This window comes from Euwallacea similis, chromosome 16, assembly GCF_039881205.1.
Source record: "Euwallacea similis isolate ESF13 chromosome 16, ESF131.1, whole genome shotgun sequence".
Classification (NCBI taxonomy): Eukaryota; Metazoa; Arthropoda; class Insecta; order Coleoptera; family Curculionidae; genus Euwallacea; species Euwallacea similis.
The window spans coordinates 4,215,556-4,238,529 of record NC_089624.1 but is presented as its reverse complement, the minus strand read 5'-3'; the positions used below and the strand labels follow the sequence as shown (position 1 = coordinate 4,238,529).

The 22,974-nt window shown below is 33.9% G+C and overlaps 2 protein-coding genes across 2 annotated transcripts in view; one reads left to right on the top strand and one right to left on the bottom strand.

The window, feature by feature from the left end:
- Nucleotides 1-8,903: 8,903 nt before the first annotated feature.
- cin (Molybdenum cofactor synthesis protein cinnamon) lies at nucleotides 8,904-20,974 on the bottom strand. Its single transcript, XM_066398008.1, has 11 exons — nucleotides 20,845-20,974; nucleotides 16,246-16,281; nucleotides 13,550-13,843; nucleotides 11,225-11,451; nucleotides 10,744-11,050; nucleotides 10,523-10,691; nucleotides 10,349-10,465; nucleotides 10,135-10,296; nucleotides 9,513-9,674; nucleotides 9,285-9,459; nucleotides 8,904-9,225 (listed from the first exon to the last, which is right to left on the bottom strand). The coding sequence occupies exons 2-11, from the start codon at nucleotides 16,268-16,270 to the stop codon at nucleotides 9,007-9,009; spliced, it is 1,857 nt and encodes a 618-aa protein (XP_066254105.1). The 5' UTR covers nucleotides 16,271-16,281; nucleotides 20,845-20,974; the 3' UTR covers nucleotides 8,904-9,006.
- A 115-nt stretch (nucleotides 20,975-21,089) lies between these two features.
- The window catches only part of LOC136414147 (insulin receptor-like), a 39,088-nt gene continuing 37,203 nt past the window's right edge, over nucleotides 21,090-22,974 (top strand). The window contains exon 1 of the mRNA XM_066398001.1: nucleotides 21,090-21,470. Coding sequence (XP_066254098.1) covers nucleotides 21,090-21,470 — 381 coding nt within the window. The remainder of the gene's footprint in view (nucleotides 21,471-22,974) is intronic.

Below are 22,974 nucleotides of genomic sequence, written 5' to 3'. Positions count from 1 at the left end.
TTCCACCGAAGTTTTCTGTCTCATGATGAACACGAAAGCATTCAGACCCATGAATTTTAGTTTCAAGGGGCTCATATTTTTTTACTATATTCATTTTCGCAGGTTTAATTTTTAATTGGGGATTTTTAAGCACCCTAAATATCTTTAATAGAAAGGGGCATCATGTTATACATCATTTTAAGGAGCATTCTGTTGCATTTTCAATGCTACCTTAGTTTTTAATTTTGGATGTTTAGTTCTTGAGTATGGTTTAAAAGCGATGCCACCTTAAAAATGTAACAAAACTGATGCTGAATGTTTTAAATAAATGAGTTGAAAAATACGAATCAAATAATTATTCTTACTTAAACATTAAGAATTTTAATTAGTCCAGTGCTTTATTTACTTCTGTAAACAGTCTAGTTTTGTTTTAAAGTAATTTATACCATTCAAGAAAAAGTTGAATTTATTTCGCTCTTTCTTGAAACAATAATTGTGCCTGACTACCTGCAAATTTATTTAATGAACAACATCCTGATAAACACGTGTTCAACACTTTTGTGCGCGGCCTGGTTACAAAATTTCCAGAAACCGAATCTGTGAAAAATAAAAAAAAGGTTTTTCATAATCCTATAAAAACGGAAGCAGTTGAAATAGCAACGAAATAAACGAAGATGATAACGATCGATGTTTGGAATTTTATAAGGTCATTAGTCAACGAATTATTAACAATCAAGGATATATTTATAATATTTGTTTTGCTGTTGAGTGTTCGTTCTTTCTAAATGGTGAAGGTAACCGCCATAACTGCCGGTATTGGTTGTCCACGAATCCAAGACTTTTTCATGAAGTTCGCACTCAATATCCAGAAAAAGTAAACGTTTGGCTAGTCATTTTTGAAGATCATAGCATTGACCTATTAATTTTACCTGGAGATCTGGAAGGAGAAATGTATTTAATGTTTTTAGGAAATGCCGTTGGCCCAGCATTAATACAAATAATTGAGTAAAATAACTGTCACCGTGGCGAAGACATCATTTTCTAACAAGATGGGGCTCGTCCATATAACGTGACCCCTATAAGGCAGTTTTTAAACGAAAAATTTCCTTGAAGATTAATTGGGAAAAGCAGATATACTGAATATACTGCACGTTCTTCAGATTTGTCTCTGCTGGACTGTTTTTATGGGATTTTTAAAAAGTTATGCGACATAACCGGAATCACTTGAAGACTTGCGACAACATATTATACACGAATATAATTTTATTACTCCAGAAATGCTCAATAGTGTCAGAGAGCACTTTGAATCATCTTTATTACTATATGAAAGACGGTGGTAGTAATTTTTTACGTCTAATAAATTAAAATAATTGGGAAGTGAAATCGATAATATCGTTTTTAAACCATAATTTCTCAAAAGCCGATCATTAAAAATTAAAAAATAAGATGGCATTAAAAAAGCAATTGAATGCCCTTTAAAATTATATATAGTTTTTCATGACACACCTACCCCTAAAATTTTATAGATAAGTTGTGAATCACCTTGTATGTAACATGATACCCCTTTACATTTAAAATTTTTAGATTGAAAGTTATCTCCAATTAGAGATTAAACTTAGGAAAATGAACATACCAAAGAAATATGTTCTTTTTGAAATTAAAGTTGACGGATCCGAGCGTTATGGTATTTTCTACATCATAAAACAAAAAACTTCGGTTAAACATTTTCAGTGGACCACCCTGTATATCTATATGGCCTTATTACGAACATTAAATTTCCAAATGACTTTGTTTCGTTCTATAGATTGAAAAAATGTTAGATAATTATGGATTATTTATATGTTGGACGTAAATTTGGTGACAAAAGTTTTGATCAATTTTCGTATATAATACCCCTATTATGTATATTAACTTTCACAACTCAGACTCAGGACTCAAACGTATTTCTTGTTCACCATAAGTAAGTAACGGTCGATTACATTTTAGAGCTTTTCTATTTAATTTTTGAATTGTTTTGATGAAACTTGTTAAAGCAATCTATTCTATGTCTTGTATTTGATGAAATTCGATACTTTAGATGTGACTATTTTTTATTCTGAATTAACCTTCGAACTCGTGTCACTGCGAAATAGAAAGCCTACTTTTCCTCAATTTCTATTGCAGCTCATTCAAAATTTATGAAGAAGTATTACAGCTCGGTCGCAACGGTGTGATTCTCAACTTTCAATTCGTAGTCGTTCGCCCACTCTCATGTGAAATTTGTGACGTTAACTGTTTATTTTTCTTACATGTAGAATGCATGGTTCGTCACATCAGTGTTAATCCTTTTAACACAAGAGGAACTTGAATGAATGTCTTTAAGTGAAAGTAGGGTAGCTGAATTGTATTGTAAACTCGCCGACCTAAACTAACCCGTGAGGTTGTAGGTAGTTCTCTTGATTTCTCGTTTTTTCCAAAAGTATAGAGAACTAAGTTAATTATAATAAACCTAAAAGCATTACAAATAATCAGCTAATAAGAATATTTGGTAGGTATGAAAACTAAGAGTAAGGTAGCAGTTTAGGTTTCATCCCCTAGCTTTGTTCAAATACTACTTACGAGCCCATATTATATGGGATCAATTTCGATACCTTGATAGTTTTTTTTATGTTATTTCCAGTACAGTGATTTATCCAGAGTTACATCAAGAGATACTTATTACAGTTTAAGAGAGGTTCAGGCCAGAAACAAGATTGATTTGAACTGCCCTCTCCAGGTAGCAGATCATTCCTTGGAAACTGGAAAATGGTCTATGAATTTGAACTTATCTAAAAGAGGCTATTTTTTGATGTCATTCCTTAAAAAGGAAAAGGATCTTCTCAAATTTTCTTATTCCCCGTACATTGGTCCAAAATTTCAAAAACTCACAGGAAAATCTCTTTAATGTTTAATGATTTCGATTATCATAGTCTCATCAATAAGATCAACTAAACTTAATTTTTTTTCTGAACATCCAAGAACATTTTTTAGCAGAAAGGAAATGGGACCGACCGGCGATCCATATCAGAACAGCATCATAAAGATGTCAAGGCTCTACATGATCATAGCTGGATATTGGAAAAAACCAGTAACCTCCAATAAAATATTCCAGAATTTGTACCAAATCTACAGCATTTGCATGCAAGCAAGCTACCCAGTATTCGACCTTCTTCTAATAGTGGAACTGATCCGTTTAATCGTGCAAAAATACGATTCACAAATTGTAATTTCCAGTATGGGAGTTGCAGTGAATGCAACAAAAATAACAGCGAAAATTTTAATATTTAACAATAACAATATTTTGAATTTGTATGAGCTGATTGAAAAGTTTGAACAGGAGATTTGGACATCTACATCCATGAAAATTAAACAGGCCTATAGCGGGCATATAAGACGATGTGAGCAAATGATGCTATGCTTGTTAACTACCACTATTTTATCTGTAGCTTTTCTTGGTATTCTGGGTAAATACAATAATTATTTCTATTAATAATTTAGTATATATTATACTCATATAGGAGTGTTAGGAGACATTCAGCTGATTAAATACAATGATAAGATGAATGTTACCATGGAGAGTCACAATTTATATCAGTTCTATTTTCCTGGAAACAAACTGGACCATTTGGCCTGGACCTATGCAATCAACTTGTTCGGGGCATTTGACGGCATTATGTATAATACTGTAACACATACTATTGTAACCACGTTATTTGTATTCTCTGCTGCTCAAATGAATATCTTGGGAATGCGAATTAGCGATTTGCAGTTCAGGAACATGGACCCCAGGAAGAAAGCGTCAGTCTTACAGAAATTCTGCAAGAAACACAATGAACTCATTTGGTAAATATGGAGATCATTGAATCATTGGAAGATTAAATTAAAATTTAGTTTCGTAAAGAGTTTAAATGAAAAAACCAAAATTGTGCTTTTAATGGAATTTGTTCTGAGCTCCATGGATATGTCTTCCGTCGCTGTGAACTTAGCCAAAGTATATGCTACAAGCAACTTAAGTCGTTTACATTTTTTACCACTGTGTCTGTTTTAGAAATCTACGCCTAGTGAAATTTTGTTTAATTTTGCATTTTTTTCACTACTGTGCACCCAGTTGTATGTGCTGACATCAACGGCAGATAACATCAAATTTCAGGTCAATTGCAGGATTAAAGCAACTTTAAAACATAAATCTCTTATTTTTAGAGTGAGTTAATCGCAGAAAAAATGTATGAAACTGACTGGGATGAGTTGGATAAAAACGGTCGATTTCATGTAAAGCTTTTGATAATGAGAGCCCAGAGACCGTCGACAGTTAAAATTGGGCTTTTTGGACCTATGACTTTGCGCACCACACTGACGGTATATTTATATGTTGTAATACAATAACATCTGAGTCATCTGTAATATTGCCAATTTTAGATGATGAAGCTCGCATACTCTTATGTTAGCATTATGAGGGAATAATCGACGAGAAATCTATTTAGTTTACCTAATATAACAAATAGATATTAGTCAAATATAGTAGAGTGTGGGTTATAAAACATGCAACTGCAGAATATGAAGTTTTATTCGAAAAAAAAATGGGAATAGAAAAAAAAGAGAAACATTGAATTTTACTTGGTTTTACGTTGTTCAATTTTGGTACAATATATTGAATAGTTTTTGATATATTTCTTCTATAATTTTAATAGGAAATTTGTCAAACTAAAATAAAATTCATTATCTTGCTACTTAATCTAAAATGTGCTTAGAAATTGGTTGAAGCGGGGATGATCTAGATATCTTAGAAACGGTTAGAGATATATGGAAATTCTCGCTGAAGGAGTAATTTATATTATTTATTTATTTTATATAATAATTTATTTAAAATGTATATAAAAAAACTGCATTTTCAGGTAGCTAGTTGATGTCTATATCATATCATTTGCGAATGGCTCTATATAAGAAAACGGTATATCATAAGAGATGGAATTGTGTTAAACATTGCAACGAACACTTAACAAGTACAAGTAATAGTTTCCTAAGTGCTTTAAAGCATTTTTTTAAGTAATTAGCATGTTATTTGTCGTTATAACTGTGATTAAATAAAGTTTGTTCAGTCTGATAAAGTTTGAAAAGTAGTCTCACTTATCGTCGAATTTACCAAAAGTATAACAACATTTTTGAACTCTAGATTGATCCATTTTGGGAGTATTCAAATATATATTTGCCTGTCGATTTTCTTGTAAAAAAAGCCGTTGAAACTCAGTTCTCGGTTTAATTTCGGTCGTTTCATTTGGAAAAATAATAAAGTCGCAATATCTCTTCAGCGGTTAGTGATACATTGACTTTAATTGAAACATTTCGTTTATTGGAAAAGATAGAAAAATAATGTTTTTCCATGAAGTAGATTTTGAGTCTCGGAAAACATACTTTTTATAGTTTCATTCACTTCAAAATAAGTACACTAGAGGGCCCTTAATTAAATTAAATGATCATTTTACCGTGAGGCTTTTAGATATTTCAAGACTGATCTCAAATCTTATAAACGAACTTAGGACAGTACAGTTAGGGTAGTTAGGATAGTACGTTAATAGTAATAGAGGTGAGTAGCTAGACACATCTTGGGGGTATAATGATGGGTAATTGGGGGTAAAATCATATATAATATGATTAAAATTATATACAGTGTGACTCATAAAATCCGCATCATGTGGGAAATTCTTTTACTTATGAATTTAAGTAAATTTTAACTTCGTCTTCAGGGTACGCTTCAGGAATGATGAGAAATGATATACAAATTGAAAAACAAATGATTGTCTATAACTGTCAAATTACAATTTTTCTTCAAAAACATTCAAAATCTACCATTATTTTTCAAAATTTTGAAAAATTACAAAGGAAAAAGTTTCTCAGTTTGTTATTTTTTATCTATATGCCAATTTCCAACTTTCTCGGGCAACTTTTATTTTTAAAAATTTTGTTGTATTCCTGCATTTCCGAAGTATTCATATCGGTCTGCAACTTTGTAATTATAATTACAATATATCAAAGTAATTGTCTGAATGAGTATTTATTAGATAAAGTAATAAATTCATCTTTTTAAAGAAAATGTAAAATTCATTGAAGACGCTACGTATGCCTTGATGCAAAGTTGATCTAGTTTATAATATAAAATATTCAAGTTACCTTATTCCGGTATTTTGATAAAGTTTATTGACACAGAATTACATATAAAGACATATCAGCGTAAAATGGCTAAATTATGTATTATATGGCTATTATGTTTCCTTTTTCAAATAGACGCCATTTATAGGCCAAAGTGAACTTGAAAACTTATAAGAGCGCCATGAAAACATTTGAATGAAAGTTGCCGGGGAAATCAATTAATTAAATTATGTTTCTATATGTTTTTCACCATATTCAATACGAAGTGTTATCCTTCTAGAAACCTCTTTCATAGAATTCTTGATAGGTTGCAGAAATACCAGGTATACCGGTATGAAATGAGCGTCAGGATATAAATGTCTCGATATAGGGCATTTGTTGTAAACAAACTTTTTTTTTTGTTTGCTTGGTTGGTATACAAACTGACAAACATATTTAGTACAAATCAAGTCCTTGAACAAATAACACTATATTATTTCATTGTGCCAAAAATGTCGAATTTTGTACCACAAAATGATAATTTGCGGAAAGCATTAATTTTTTGCTTTCATTTGAAGAAAAGTGCTGCAGAGTCGCATCGAATGCTTGTCGAGGCATATGGTGATTATGTTTTATCAGAAGCAACATGCAAAATATGGTTTCAACGATTCAGAAATAACAATTTTGATATGCAAAATGTAGAACGTGGCAGACCACCAAAAAAGTTTGAAGACGCCGAACTGCAATCAATATTGGATGAAGATGACACTTTAAGTCAAAAGCAAATGGCAGAAATGTTAAATGTTGCACAACAAACAATTTCTGATCGTTTAAAAGCTATGGGAAAGATCCAAAAATGTGGAAAATGGGTGCCGCATGAATTGAATGAAAGACAGATGGAGAACCGAAAAAACACCAGTGAAATTTTGCTTCAAAGGCACAAAAGAAAATCAGTTTTGCATCGAATTGTTACTGGAGATGAAAAATGGATTTATTTTCAAAATCCTAAACGGAAAAAATCATGGGTTGATCCGGGACAACCATCAACATCGACTGCAAAACCTGATCGATTCGGCAAGAAGGCAATGCTGTGTGTTTGGTGGGATCAGAAAGGTGTGGTGCACCACGAGCTTTTAAAACCTGGTGAAATCGTTAATACTTTTCGCTACCGACAACAATTGATTAATTTAAACAATGCGTTGATCGAAAAACGATCAGAATGGGCCAGAAGACACGGGAAGGTAATTTTGCTCCATGACAACGCACCTCCACACAAAGCAACACCGGTTTAGGATATCATCAAAACACTTGGCTGGGAGTTGCTACCCCATCCGCCGTATTCACCAGACTTGGCTCCTTCGGACTACCATTTGTTTTCATCGATGGGACACGCATTGGCTGAGCAGCACTTCGATTCCTACGAAGAAGTAGAAAATTGGGTGTCTAATTGGTTTGATGCCAAAGAGGCACATTTCTATTGGCGTGATATCCATAAATTACCAGAAAGGTGGTCAAAATGTGTAGAAAACAATGATCAATATTTTGAATAAATTTTATTTTTCTTTCCTTATTAAAATTGGTGTTTTATTTTCACAAAATAGCGCTCATTTCATACCGGTAGACCTGGTATGTTTAAAATACATTCTCGAATAATTCTCTCAAGATGATCGACATCGGGAAAGATTCTTTGTTTATAAACGTTTTGTTTTAGAAACCCTCTTAAAGAAAAGGTCCAGTGGGGTCAAATCAGGTGACCTAGGTGGTCAGAATTGCTCCATATTGCGTCCAATTACTCTGCCCTAAAACATATATTATCTGATGAAACCACGTTTTTCACCAATGGTACTGTTTCATCTCAGTAAGTAAGGTATTGGAGCCGTCACAATACCTATTTCCGAATCGCTCGTTATCGGCAGTACTCGGCTAAAGTGAACGTATGAGGTGCGATTCCCTACTACGATATAATTGGACCGTATTTTTCAGGAAATTACGTTAATCAGCAAACATATTTAAATTTGTTACAACATTTTTTAAATAAACGGTTGAACGATCTACCAATTAATCATTATGCGAGATGTTATTTTCAAGAAGATGGTTGTCCTGTCCATTATGCGCGAAAAGTTGTGGAATAGTTGAATCAGCAATTTGGAGAGAATTGGATTGGTCGAAATGATTCTTTTTTATAGCCTCTGAGGAGCCCTGATTTGACTATGTCAGATTTTCACCTTTGGGGCCGTTTAAAACAAATATTTTACGCGAATGATCTTCCTCCGAATGTATAATATTTGAAGGAAAAGATCAGAGATGTTGTAGCGTTTTTACCGATTGATGAGATCTGAAGAAGTTATAATAAATTGTGTGAAAGACTTGAACTGTGCGTTTAAGAAGGTGGTGAATGGATCGAGTGAAATTTTTATTTGTGGTTTCCTCTTTTTTTTTGAATTAATGTAATAAACACTTAATAAATAAAAGATTTAATTACTGTTGCTAGGAAAACTAGAATACATTTTTGGGAAAAACGCTCAACTAAATGGACCTATTTTTCGATATTTCTCTGTGGTGAGAACTGATTCAATTCTTTTGGAACAAGCAAAAACTTTCATGAAGAATACATTTTCTTCATAAAATGCAAAACAAGAAACTTTCTCTTCTTTGCAACTCCATCCGGGAACATACTGTATATACATTTTTGTCGTTTTTTACACAAAGCTCGACTCGAGTCGATCATTTGTTGTCGGTAGCGTATATGATCTTCGAATTTCAAGCTCCATTATAAGAATCTAATTATTTGTACGGAGATATATTTATTCGAGATATACATTAGGCATATACAGTCATCACAAAAGCAATGTTATTGAGAATCTCTTTTCAATTTTATATTTCTTCTTAAAATAAGGGCCCGAATAAATAAACTCTTGCAAGGTTCCCAGTTTCGAACGAAGTTTTGCCTGGAACTAAAAGAAGCCCATTCGCATCCACCATGCTATTTAATCGGCTACTAATCTGATTCCCCGTAGAACATGCAATCAGCTCATTATCTTTAGAGTATCGAACTTTGACTCGTACGTACTCTGGCCTTTGATCGTTGTTCACTATGCAATTCTCCTAATTAAGATCGATATCATTATAATAATTACAAGTAACAAGAAAAAATGCAAACCTACCAAAGTCACATTTACAGTAGGCCAGCCCTTAAAAGTTATATCATTTTCCATGTGCTTCAAAGTTGGTATAACTAAGAGTAAAGTGGTGACACAGCAGGAGACGGGATTGCCGGGAAGGGCAAATACCATTTTGTTCTTATCATTAAAAGTTAAAGTGGCGAAGACAGTGGGCTTGCTGAAAATAAGCTTCAATGGTCACTTTAAGTAGGATCAGAATGGCCCATTTACCCTGGTTTCATGTTTAATCGTCCTACATGAATTCGGGCCTCAAAATCGTGAACTAAAACTTGCTTCAGCAAGTCGTATTCTCCCATCGAAACTCCTCCAGATGAAATGAGGATATCAACTTTTTCAAATGCCTTTTCTAGAGTTGATTTTATGCTATTAGGACTGGAATTGCACAAATGTATAAATTCGTTGTTATTATCACAAAAATTAAACGGCCGAGGGCGAAAATTGGTTTGAAAATAAGGGGGCTGAAAGGGTTACATTTGATCGATATATTTGGAATTCATTCAGGAAATTCAATAAAGAACACAGGTGCCAGTACATAACAGGCTACATTAATGTTGTTTGAAGAACTGAAAAATAAATATTTACTTTTACCTTGCATGAGCGAAAAATCGATTTATAAGCATGCCAATATTACATTATTCGCACACAAAAGAGAAGCTGTTTTACCGCCTTAAATCATTTTTTCAATAATTGCGTTACTAATCGCAAAAATCCGTGTAGCAGGAACAAAACAAGTAAAAGACATTCTTTAAGACATAATGGAAGAAAATGTAATTAAAATTTCCTTTTTGTGCATGCTAAAGTTGAGACAAGAGAATTAAAGACAAAGTTTTACCTGTCTCTGGCTATTCCGCAATCCGCAGCATCGTATCCAAAAGTTTTGAGGAGAGACAGCAAATTCACTTTGTTGCTGTCGTAAATGAGTCCTGGTCGCTTTAAAGATTCTGTGAAATTAATTAGCTCATTTCCTGTGGAAATGATTCCTACAGAAGGCCTCCTGAATAATTGAATACTTTCATGAATCCAGTTGTCATTTCATGCAAACTCACTTGGTGACTAAAGCTTTCGAAAATCCCATCATTGCTAATACTCCAATATATGAAGAAGTTATAGGGTTGCCTTTCAGTAAAACTGGAGTTTTGGCCTCGATGTCGCTTCCTATTTGTCTAAAAACACTTGAATATTGATATACATAATATTATTTGACAAATTTGGATAACTACCTAATATCTTGCCCTACTTTCGGAGCCACATCAATACGAACCATTGCTTCCTCCTCACCATTTTCCGTCACCTCCACCAAAGTGGTATCTTCAACTTGGACTACAGCGTCAGCACCAGCAGGCACTGCAGCTCCAGTAGATACTCGGATGACTTCTCCATGTTCCAAGTCTAAAATGTTTATCCAAGTGGTAGTTATGCATAAATCTTTGAAAATTATAACCTTTTTTATAGGGAGAATCGCCTGCAGCAATTACAGAGCGAACCTTACGATTTCCTGCTCCGTCAGAAGCCCTTACTGCATAACCATCTTTAATCGAGGCTGGGAACGCAGGAATTGGATTTGGAGCTCTAACATCCACAGCCAAGATTCTTGAAAGTGAGTCCTGTATGGAGACTTCTTCGGATTCTGATGTTGAAAGTGGAATGGCTTCGAAAATGATGGTCAGAGCGTTAGACACTTCTAACATTGGGAAGAGAGATTTACGAGTACGTGAGGCGCCTACCTCAACTTTAACTTTTGAAATACTCTGGAAAGAATATCAATACTGTTAGGAGAATTGATCTAAGAGCCTTCACCAATACCAAAGAAAAAGATATTTTTAATAGGCGCATTTTTTAGTGATTCTATCCCAAATGTCAGCCCCAATAATAATACATAGACATGTTATTGGAAACAAAACAAAGCGAGTACAATCAATTACCTTGCTTGGTGATGATTGATCGTCTTTGAAAAATTGTTGAATCAGTTGATGCTCGTTGCGTATTTTCCCGATTTCATTCCTGACGAGTGCAACTGAGTGTAGAATTGCACTTTTAATGAAACCGAAACATTCCACAGCTGCTTTGGTGCTTCCAGGAAAATTTATGATTATCGATTTCCCTTTGATCCCGCAAACTGCTCGGGAAAGCATCGCCATATCGGTCAGAGCTGAAAGTTGAGTTGATTAGAAGTTAATAAGAAAAATCGAGAAGTTGGTAGCTTAAGCGATTTTTGATGTTGGAAAGCAACAATAATAATTGAGGAATCGGTAATATGAAATTGCAAGATTTATCAATACCCTATTTCAAGAAAACGCTTCTAAATTTATGAAAGCAGAAACCAATATGAAATAGATATATCACGTATGGCCAACGCAGATTCAACTTATTATTGTATTTAGTTTCACAATGTAAATTGATATTTAGAGATAATGGATTGTAATGTTCTTACTCTGTACCACGGACTGCTACTACTGGATTGAACATGATCTTTACATATCTAAATTGAGCTCACCTTAATACGCCTTTTTTCTTGTATTTAAAAAAAAAACAAAAAAAAAACATTTCAAAAAACCCGTCAAAACTACATAAAAATAGATAATTTCATAAATTAAATTAAATATATGCCAGCATGATTTTGATAATGGTCACAGAATTAAGTCATTGAGTTTTAAATTTGAGAATAAAATAAAATAGTGTTTCTACGTTTTTAAATTGTTGCGTATTTTTTGAAAAAAGTTTAATTTAATTTTAAAAAATTAAAGTTTTGCTTTACTCGAGAGATAGGGTTGAAAATTTAACAATCCAGAAAGGAAAGTACATATGAGTTCTTTTAAGGGCACCAAATTATCATCCTCATCTCTCTTGTTCTCTTTATGGAATATAGTTTTCAGATTTTTTTTAATTGTTGGTTTCAAATAAATTCTTTTTCCTCTAATAAAACCGTTAAATTTTTTTTAGATTAAGTGCTTCATAAAGGAAACTCGAAGCTTTTTTTTATGGTTTACAAATTCAAAATAGGCATTCTGGCTTAGTCCAATCTACATCTGCTTACACCCTTTTTGTTCCATTTTCTTTAAGAATCCATCATTCCATAAAATATTCAGCAACCTTCTCGTCGTTTCTCATGGAACGAACACAAATAAAGCCGATTTGTTTATTTCAACATTGACCGCATTTTTTATGGCTGGTGCTTTATCAAACGCAAACACGTTTTCTGATTTTATTAGTATAAATCATATCATACAATATTCTCTATATAAATATAGGCCTTTAGTGTATTTATATATATTATATCCAAGCATTGATTGATGGGCGCTTCGGTGCGAATCACTGAACCTTAAAAAAAGTTTCCGGTTCAATAGATCGTTAAAATTTCACGTGAATGTTACTGAAGAATCTAATTAAGTTATGAAGGAGATCTTGAAGGAAATTAAGACGGCAGAAAAGATCACAACGGTTACAGTTTTTTTTTTTTATTTAATTGAACCGTTCCAAATCATTGACTTCAGCGGAATAACAGTTTAAGCTAAAATTAAATCATACTTTTTACGATGATAATACACAACAACCCTGTTTGAGACTGAAATCACCATATTTTCATTTTTCATTAGGTCATCTCAATTTAAAAAACATGTATTCAAATTGAAGCCGTTTGATGTGAGCAAGTTCTACTATTAGCATGCGGCCTGGGTTATGGCTCAAATCAGTTTATTGTATAATCAAAAAAGTAAGTAAAAGCTACAAACAATACATTTTTCTTGCACTAATGCTGCAATTTTGTATAAGTGACGTAAAGCCCTTAACTTCAAGTTTGGAGTTCATAAATACAACAGAGAAGCTTAGGAACATGAAGGAGGGATATTTCATTTCTATAGTAATAAAAGTTGGCATCACGCAAACGTGCCAGCAAGTTTAAATTTTTGTTTGCTGCTACTCCATTTCCTTAGTTCAATCCTAATCCCGAAGCTTATTAAATTTCAGTTTGTAAAGAAAGACTTACAGCAACAATTGTTATCGAGGTAACTCATATGAATTATTCATTATTCCTGGCACCTGGAAAACTAGGAAAATTACATCAAAAGTAAACAGTCAACACAAAAATATTGCAGTCACGTCAGTGCTGGAAGAAATTAAACTTCCCAGCAAAAACTATATGAAAGACAGCCGGTTTTCTTGTGAAATGCGAATGTTTGCAGTTTCCTTAAACGAAACCGAATTTACCGGATTTATATTGTAGTAATAAAAATAAATAACATAGAACTTACCCAAACTCTTAGAAATCATAGCGTAGGAAATCCCTGGAGCCTCCTTTTCTATAACGGCCCGGGTAGCCTCAGGAGTAACATCACTAGGCGCAAACCCAGTACCACCCACTGTGAATAATATATCGCAAGTGCCTTTTTCAACCTCATGTTTGAGGACATTGATAATACTTCCCAGGTCGTCTTTTACGATAATTCGCGTAGAAATAATGCAGTGGGGAAATGTAGTTTTTATTTCTTCTTCTAATCTAGGCCCAGCCTGGTCTTTCTCTGGATGTTGGAAGCAGGTGGTACTCACTAAAATGTCGTTTTTAGTGAGAAGTTAGTAAAGTAAGTCCTTTGATATTATGTAGCAGAAAGGTATCTGAGAGTGCCCGATACTTGGCGTGTCTAATATTGGGATGTCGAAATGATTTAGGTTAATATAGAGTTTGAAAATGTGAATAAGGTTAGGCTAAAATTGTGATAAAATGTTTGTCGAACAAAAAAAACTTTGGGGCACGAAAAATAACTGAATCCTCGCAACTTGTGAAAATTTAAACGTTCCGACACTTAAAAATTGGCTATCACAATAAAATTTCTCCAAGCCCCTCAACTTTTGAACATTGAAATACTCTAATTTTCAAAAACTGGCTTACCCATCAAATGTAGCATATTTTTAAATTACTATAAATTGGTAAAAAATATATTTTTCATTGAATCACCAATATAAAATAAATGTTTTCCCAAAAAGCACATTTTAGGGATGAATATTGCGCTTACTACGTAGAATAAAATGGTTAAATTTTTCGACTTATTAAAAACTGCTTAAATGTCTCGAAAACTTTGAGAATGTAAATGTTTTGAATCTGAAAAATATGCAGATCTATCAACAAATTTTGACCTTAAAATTTTAAAAATACTTAAATTAAAGGAAAATAATTATATTAATATTAATAGATATTCGGATTTTCAAAAATTAAAAAAATTGAACACATCTACTTGTTTAGAAATATAGGAAGTAAACATTTTATTATATTTATATATATATTCTTTATTATTTATTCTTTATTATATCTGTTATATTTATCACACTGAAAGAAACTCAAAACTCTCGAAAAGTTTCAAAACTCAAACATATTGATGTTCAAATGGTTTCGAATAATTAAAATGTAGTTTCATGATGTCACAGACTACGAGTAGTAGCGGTGGTCTACAAAATAAGAGTATGATTGTTTTGGATTTTTAACTTCTTTTGGATACGATTGTTTTATACCTTTAGGATGAGTTGAATTTTGAGATTTCCGTGACTAAAATATATCTAGAAAATTTCAATCCTCAACTATGAAAAGATATCGTTTTGTTGAGAAACAAATAATGCTAGTTCGGGTTACTATAGGCGATATTGTGCCCAGCCTATCCAAGTTCCAATGTTAAGACCTAAATTCTATAACAGCGTTGTCAGTGCTTTACGCAACATATATCTTACATTATCTTTCTATTGAGCCCGAGAAATTTTAATAAAAATTCGAACAAAGACAGAGAAATACAGCCGTAACAAGGACCAAATAACAGTAGCAGTGCGATTATATCACCGCTAATTAAATTGTTAGCAGTACGGTTACGCAAACACAAACCGTTCCAAATTAGCAAAAAAAATTATAATAGTTCTGAGTTTGATTTATGCAAGTCGATTTTAAAATCGTATGTTTGTAAATTTAAAAGTTCAAGCAGCATTCAATGTAAGATTAAAATTAGTTTACCACGAAATTATTTCTTACTCCTGTCGACTTTTTCATGAAAAAATATGCTTAAAATATCTCATTTTACTCGTATGTACATACATCGAGAGCAAACCTTCAAGATCTAAATATAAATGAAATAGCTTGAGGTTCAATATATTATTGTCATGCTGTCCTCTTGATGTAAAGTTTATTTAAGCATAAACGTAAAAATAACAAAAAAGAAAAAAACATGAATTTAAAAAGCTAGTAGCAATAATTAAGGCCGAATAAATTGCCAAGTATAAATAAGTAAAACGAAAATCATTAAAGGAAATTATTGTTATGATAAATGCTGCGAAAATACGGCTATTACCGGAAAATACATTTGATGAGACTATGTAATTTCCTATCTAATTTGTTTACGACTCTACATGCAGTAGTGTAATTGCAATAATATGTCCCTATTGCAAGTTATATTTATCGTTTTTCTTTAGGAATTTATGATCAGCATTTATGACAAAAACATTTGAAGACCTTAAAGTCAGTATCATCTAAACACATCTCACGTTTCAGTACAATGAATGATTCACGGTCACAAGTTCTGCGTAATTGACGATATTAGGGTTATTAACCTTTTGTGTTAATTAGGCGTGTCAACTATACACGATTGTGCTAACCTGTTTCCAAAGCTTCAATCTGTACAAATTTGTCTATCATAAGTTTAATTAATAGAGATTTTTTTGTTTATCGATTAAATCATTCGCCATTGACAAAAAAAGAATTAATTCACTTTTGTGTGTGTGTGTGTGTGTGTGTGTGTGTGTATGTGTGTGTGTGTTTGTCTATTCTTTTATTGCGAGCTAACAACGTTCATTATTCTGTGTTTTTGCACTAACTCTATAACAAACAGCAGTGACAGCAGCGTAAATTGCTCGTTTTATTATTTATCGAATTTGCTTAATTGCAGTTGATTAAACAAAAAGCGCAAGCACTTACCGGTGATAATGCCGAATTTGATCATGTTTTGGAAACCTGAAACAAAAGGAAATTCTATCGGTTTATATAAAATAGTACCGTTGGTTATGAACAATCTCGCCTAATTCAAGGCTTTGAAGCCTATAAATTAAATGCAAAACTCGTTTGGTACGGCTTATGAAAATATAAACAGTTTTTGACTACATCGGCATCGCAAATTGAATTTCTGGGACTGAATATTCATAAGAAATAAAAGTTTTAAAGTTAAAGTAGCTAAGGGATGTAAGTAACTCTGATATACTATAAAACCATTATAGTATTCAAGTTTTTACGGTTGTGATTTTGCAATTAATTGATTTTGCATTAATAAACGCTTATCGTACATTAGTGGTCTTCGATGAATAAATTGTAACGTGGATATACACTTTAATGAAAATTTCCGCACAACAACCGAGTCTTCTGTGTTCTGATTCTGCTTGGGCCATTACAAGAGTTTTCAATGAAAATACGGAAAAATTTATTAAGTTTTCTACTGTTTAGCAATTTTGTAAGACAACAGTTTTAGTTCGTCGCATTACAACTTCTACATCCAGACCTTTGTTATCTTAAGGTTTTCATGAACCTTTTATTTAGTTCTATCCTCATTAAGGAAGATCTGCAAATTAGACTGCTTGCCATTCCCATGTGATATGCTCAGCCTTGAAGATCTCCTTCAAGGTGTCTTTCTCTTCTTATTAGGAATAATCATCCTGGTTCTTCCTATTAAACTGACTTGTTTGGATTGTTAAAACAATGCAAATATTGGGTTTCCTCTTGACCGTAAATGCTTTCTCCTGCCTTATTAAAAAATCTTCAGTTCTTTTGTTGGTGATCTTAGAGTACTGGTAGGTATTCAAACTTTTAGGCAAGTTTGTCATGCTATCGATTCGTATAACTGCTGAATTATATTGCAATATTGCGAGAGAAGACTTAATTCACAAGGGAAGTTCTATTGTGATTAAGTTAGTTAGGTAAGTTTAATTTCTTTTCTCATATTATTGATTTTTATACTTCCAATGGAGACACTATCTTCAGATATGTAAGAAGGTATCTGTTCCTTAGTCCATATCACTGAGTGTTCTCCCATCAAACATTCCTTATGCTATCATCAAACGTTGGATGAGATGTTTATCCAAGGAATTAAAGAGAAGCACGCTTCTCACGAATTCAAGAACAATGTGTATTCGAACGAATACAGATTGTTCCCTGATGGTTTATATATTATAGTAGAAAATTATCTGATTACAACTATGCTCCTAAAAATACTGTGGGTGTGCAATGACATTTGCCACAGATCTTACTGTTATAATATTTAAACATGAAAATTGGGGTTTTGTGTAAATTTTAAGCAGAAAAAACACACACAAAAAATATTAAAACATTTTTAACCTGTAGCAATATTTTACTATTAATGTAGGTCTGCAGCAACGTTGACTCCTGTAAAAATTTTTATTTAAGCTTTTTTAGATCCCCTTATAGCTCCAGATTGAAAACTACATCATCATGAATTTTTGAACCGGCCAGCTTGGGGACCAAAAAAAGGGTACAATCAAATTTTCTGTTACTACCTATTTTCCCTTCGTCTCGTCTTCTTTAATTTTTTACCCCACACTATTTTACCTACTGTGTAAACCATTCCTCATATTTAGCTACATCATCCTGTACCATCTCATTTATTTTTGAATATAACCCAAAAAATTCATCAGACACTGGGGCGTCCAATTTAACTCGAACTTGTACTATGGAGAGCATATAACGAACATGTGCAGCAAAGCTTGCAAGAAATGAAGACAATTACAGAGGGTCGTGCCTACCATTCAGGGACCATCAACGCAAAAAAAGGCTACTGCTCTACGAAGTGGTGCAGTCAATATTTCTGTATGTCGCCTCATTATGGGGACGAATGTGAGAAATAAAGAAATACGTCCAGATGTTGGCAAGAGCATAAAAAAAGGTCTTGATAAGAGTAATACTGGTCATTGGTGGTACTGGAGAGTATTGCCCCAATTGACTTACTCCTTGAGGAAAGGAGTGAATTAAGTCGACTTCCGTGGATAACAGATCAAATCAGGAGAGGAGCAAGAAAAATGACTATTCGGAAATGGCAAGAACGTTGGACAAATTTGGAAGATAACACAGACGTTCAGCGGTCACGAAACCTTTAAACACTTCACACATCGCTTAGGAAAAACGGGGCCGGATGCGGGAACACCGCAGAATATTGCATATTCTAGTGTCCAATTTTCCAAGAACGAAGGGAAAAGCTAATCGTGTGCGTGGAAATCTTAATTTCAGAATCCCTGATCAACGCGATGCTGGAGAGCAAGATAAAAAGGGATCGCAGCAGCAATGCCATTTCTGTAACGGTAAAAGAAAAAAAAAAGAACAGACCGTGGCGCACAAGATGAATAAGCGATTTCCATGAAAGAGCGGTACAAAAAAAGCAAGGAAGGAATTAAAAATTCTCCACCAAGCAGGGCTCTATACTGTATGAAAATAAATTAAGAACGAAATAACGAGACATCAGTCGGATACAAGGATGCAACAACTAGCATAGATACCTCTCGATTCCGATGATATATCCCATAAGGACAATTCTGGATGGAAACAGGATAGGATCAGAGAATTCCTAAGATTTTAATGGATAAGTGCCTCAGGGAATTCCACACCACCCGGCCGACAGAACTCTAGGTCGAATGTCTTTTGAAGATTTTCCTCGTAAAAAAAATCAAATTTTTTAGAAGGATTTTTTAGGTGTTTAGGTAATTTTCTAGCCCTACATTTTTACTTCAAATTACCTCATTAAAGGTTTATTTACAATTTTGAAATAGGCAATATATGGTTGAACAGAAAAGTAGACGGAATGAAATTTTGTTATAAAGCCAAAGGGAATGAGAAGGCTAATAATCTAAAGAACTGAGTTCGCTTCTGAGGAATCTGAAGGCCATTTCACGAACTGATTTTGATCTGCTTGAATCACAGTTAAAGATCTGTCTACTCGAATAACCAATTATTCTCAAAAAGAATTTAATATTCTAAATGATTATTAAAATCGTATATCAATTGAGAAATCTGCGGAGATTCGAGTAATCACAACTGACCCAAATCAAATCCTGACACCTTTAGGGTGATTTGATCTACCGTGAATGATTTTTTTTCTTTGTCTCAAATGGTGTCCATTGCCATGAATAAAAATGTGAGAGGTTTAAATCATACTTCACGACTTGATTTTGATTTGTAACTAAAGGATGATTGGAAAGTCTATAAAACAAGTATTTTTCTTGTTTAGATAAATATTATACTCAAAGAGAATTTTATTGGGAATATAAGTGCAATGGTAGCGTCACTTGAAAGTTGGGGGTTTGGGTGTGCAACAACATACCCAGAAACCTAAATCCGGTAATTTTACGATCCATCTCTATGGTACCTAAGCTAAACTGCTTTCTTGCTACTTTGTGTGTTAGAGCGACCTCGTGACTTTTCTGGATCAGTGATTGAGTGGCGTAAAACTAGGATTTACTTTAGATAGAAAATGTTTGGTATTTTAGGGGACCATGTGACCAAGGATGTACTCGTAGATAAATAGGAATAGATAATTTAAAAGAATGTTTAACTGAAGAATAATTACATTGGGTTATAGCTATCACGTTTTTCGTAAAATCGCAATCCCGTTATATGTGTATGTATGTGCGAATTGCATTCGCGTCTTATTGTAACTCACTATATATAATCATTACGAATTTACGTGCCTGTGAGAATTGCAACAAATCAGCCGATGCAATGTGCCGGTTTCAACCATATGGCAAATGTAAGACTAGTTTAAATTTTTTACAACTTATTTAGCGCATTCAAGGAAGACTGTTTCTTGCCTTCCCTTTTTATCCCTAAGTTTGCGACGGGCATAAATGAGACGAAGGTTTTATTCTTTGTATTATTTGTGGACACAGAGGTGAGGGGAGACAATGGGTACTCTTCAGCTCGAGTTCACTTGCAACACGAGCATTCAATTTTACCCTTCAGCGCTACTTTTCTTGCCACACACCATTCAATTTTATTCTCCAGCGCGTCCCCACTTACGACACAGGCATTTAATTTTATTCATTTTCGTTCGGATGTTAGTGTTTGTCTTCGTTGTACAATGTTGTTTGACAAAACAAACTGTTTCCAAAAACTGTTGTTTGCGTGCTGGTTCTTCGATGCTCACATAAGGGGGCGATCCAGCCGGCAACATAGCTGAGCCGTGGATTCCTTCCCTGGAAAATTGTTTTTTTCTGAACCTTCTCTAACTCACAGTGTAAACTGAAATAGTGCCCCTGGTGCACTGTTCCCGTAAAGTACTGCCAATCTGAATCCGACACTGGAACAGGCTATCTCGTTTGAGTAAGATCAGCTTTCTTTACTTCTCTGACCGAATTTCCTTATCTCCGACCTTCCGAATAGATCATCAGATAACGCATGTCATGTCAAGAAAATAGTGATGGATTCAGGGGGCAACCCGGATTCGACGTCGGGCTAGACCATGAACTTCCCGAAGGCATGACATGGTTGTCGACCTCGAAACTTACACAACAGTCTACTAACCTGCCTTAGCTTTGAAATTCGGTGGGCCACTTTGTTTTGTGTTGAAAATCGTACACAAACACAGCGCACAAGTTTGCTATATCGGATGAACGTATCGCTTCTCAAAGCGCGTTTTCGACGACTCGCCAGCAGTCGGTGGTCGAAAGCGCGATCGCGAAGTTTGTCAGCTATGTGCCGCTACTGCTACACAGCGGCGGAGACACCGGGGAGACTGACTGACGAGAATACGCTGAGATAACCCAGAAATGTTGAAGAATTGCGTTATCTTTGGTGCAACATTGTTTTGCATGGGAACGCTCCTGATACCTTTATCTGTCGCCGAAACTTGTACTAGGGATATTGACGTTCGGAACTTTGTACGCAACTTGGAAGTCCTCAGGAACTGCACTGAAATCATCGGGAACTTGTCCATAGTTCTGTTGCAGAACACCAAAAGCATACATGATTACGACGATTATGTGTTTCCTGAACTCCACAGAATTAGTGGATATGTGATACTCTACCGGGTTAAACATTTGACTTCTCTAGGACAGCTTTTCCCCAACTTGAGAATGATTAGAGGCGTAGATCTACTCGCCCAGGAAAATGTGGTTTTGTCTGTTTACGATTTGCCGAGTATGCGTGAGGTGTGTATAAACTCAAAATTTACTATTAATTTAAGTTATGGTTTGTTTCTGCCCTGTTTAAAGCTCAGTGAAGCAAAGCACTAAACCATTAGTTATCTTAACGTCCCACGTGGTTTTAATCCGTTGGTGCAACAACTTGTCCGTTTCGGCCTGAGTATGGAGATCAGGAACGAAAGTAATTTGCAACAATAACAAATGGTTAGGCATGTGCTGATATTAAATTCGTGTGCAAAGCGACCATATAGATGGCAGTTAAAAATTAAAAATAAACGGAAAATATTGAGTTAGCTTTAAAACGTATTTTCCGCAGATTTAATTCTCGTTCAATAACGACGAAACCCTGAAATATTAACTGGAAATAAAGAAGCAAATTTTTCCGCTATTTTTTTTGGCAGCTGCATTAAAATTTCAATTTTAAACTTTAAAGCTTCGACAATCAGAGATACGTTTCAGTCCTAACTTCAGAGATTTGTACGCTCTTGTATGTACCTGGATAATCGCTGCATTAGCAAAGTTATCAAATATGTGATTCAACTCGTGTTATTTACCATGTTTTCGTGAGATATCGAAACCTAAGTCAATTTCAATCTCGATATATGATTTCACAACAAAAGAAACTTGAATTTCAAACAGGGTTGAACCCTGTATTCATGACGTTTTCAAACTGGAAATTGAACTGAGCTCACCCCAGGTTAATACAGAATCCGGTCTTGCTTGCTGTTATTTGGTTCAACTACAAATAGATTTAATTCTCTTTGATATTGTGAAAACCAGAAAACAGGCATGACATCCAAAGTTGTAGTGGTACAAAAATAACTGAAGAGATGGAGTCCTTACACTTCAATGTTGATTGTTTTTTATTTGTATCGACTTGCGTGGATATTCCATATCAACTAAGTCAATGCACTGATAATACATTTAGAGAGATGCAATCGGTGTACGGTTAAGAAATAAATAAAAATTCGGTCAAAATACTCATATTTTCAAAATATATGAATGGTGGGACCTATGTTATGTTTTATTTAACAAAAACTCAATACTTTTAGGATATGAGGATCGCGAAGAAATACAACAAGAAAGTGAATTTTCTGTTGCTAACTCTCACTCTTTTTGAGATAATTAGGTAAAATATAATATTTAGGTTATATCCATATTCTCATCACAGGCAAGTTTGGCAAATAAATTTAAAATACCCAATGTTGTCTGTATTCAAAGATTTGAATCAATCCGACTTTTTTGGGATACCGTGTATAGAATGTTATTTGTAAAGATATTAATTTCTTGTTTAAATTAGGATCGTTCTTTATCTTCTGTAAATTTTCGTATCGGTTACCGTTCTGTAGATATTGACAAAGCAGCAAGTGTTGAAGGAAGGCACGAATTTCATGTAAGATTCTAAATAATTTTTCATAAGTTGGTGGAGTTCCAGGATATGCTTTAAAATTTTAAGCAAACTATTCTAAAATCTGAACCAATGTGAAAAAAATTTTGTTCACCTATTTCT

Excerpts from the sequence above, each read along its gene's own strand:
- cin (XM_066398008.1), bottom strand. The coding sequence starts at position 16,270 with ATGATCAAATTCGGCATTATCACCG. Across the intron at positions 13,844-16,245 it reads CAAATTCGGCATTATCACCG|TGAGTACCACCTGCTTCCAA; the intron begins GTAAGTGCTTGC and ends ACGACATTTTAG. Across the intron at positions 9,226-9,284 it reads CTACTGTAAATGTGACTTTG|GAGAATTGCATAGTGAACAA; the intron begins GTAGGTTTGCAT and ends GATCTTAATTAG.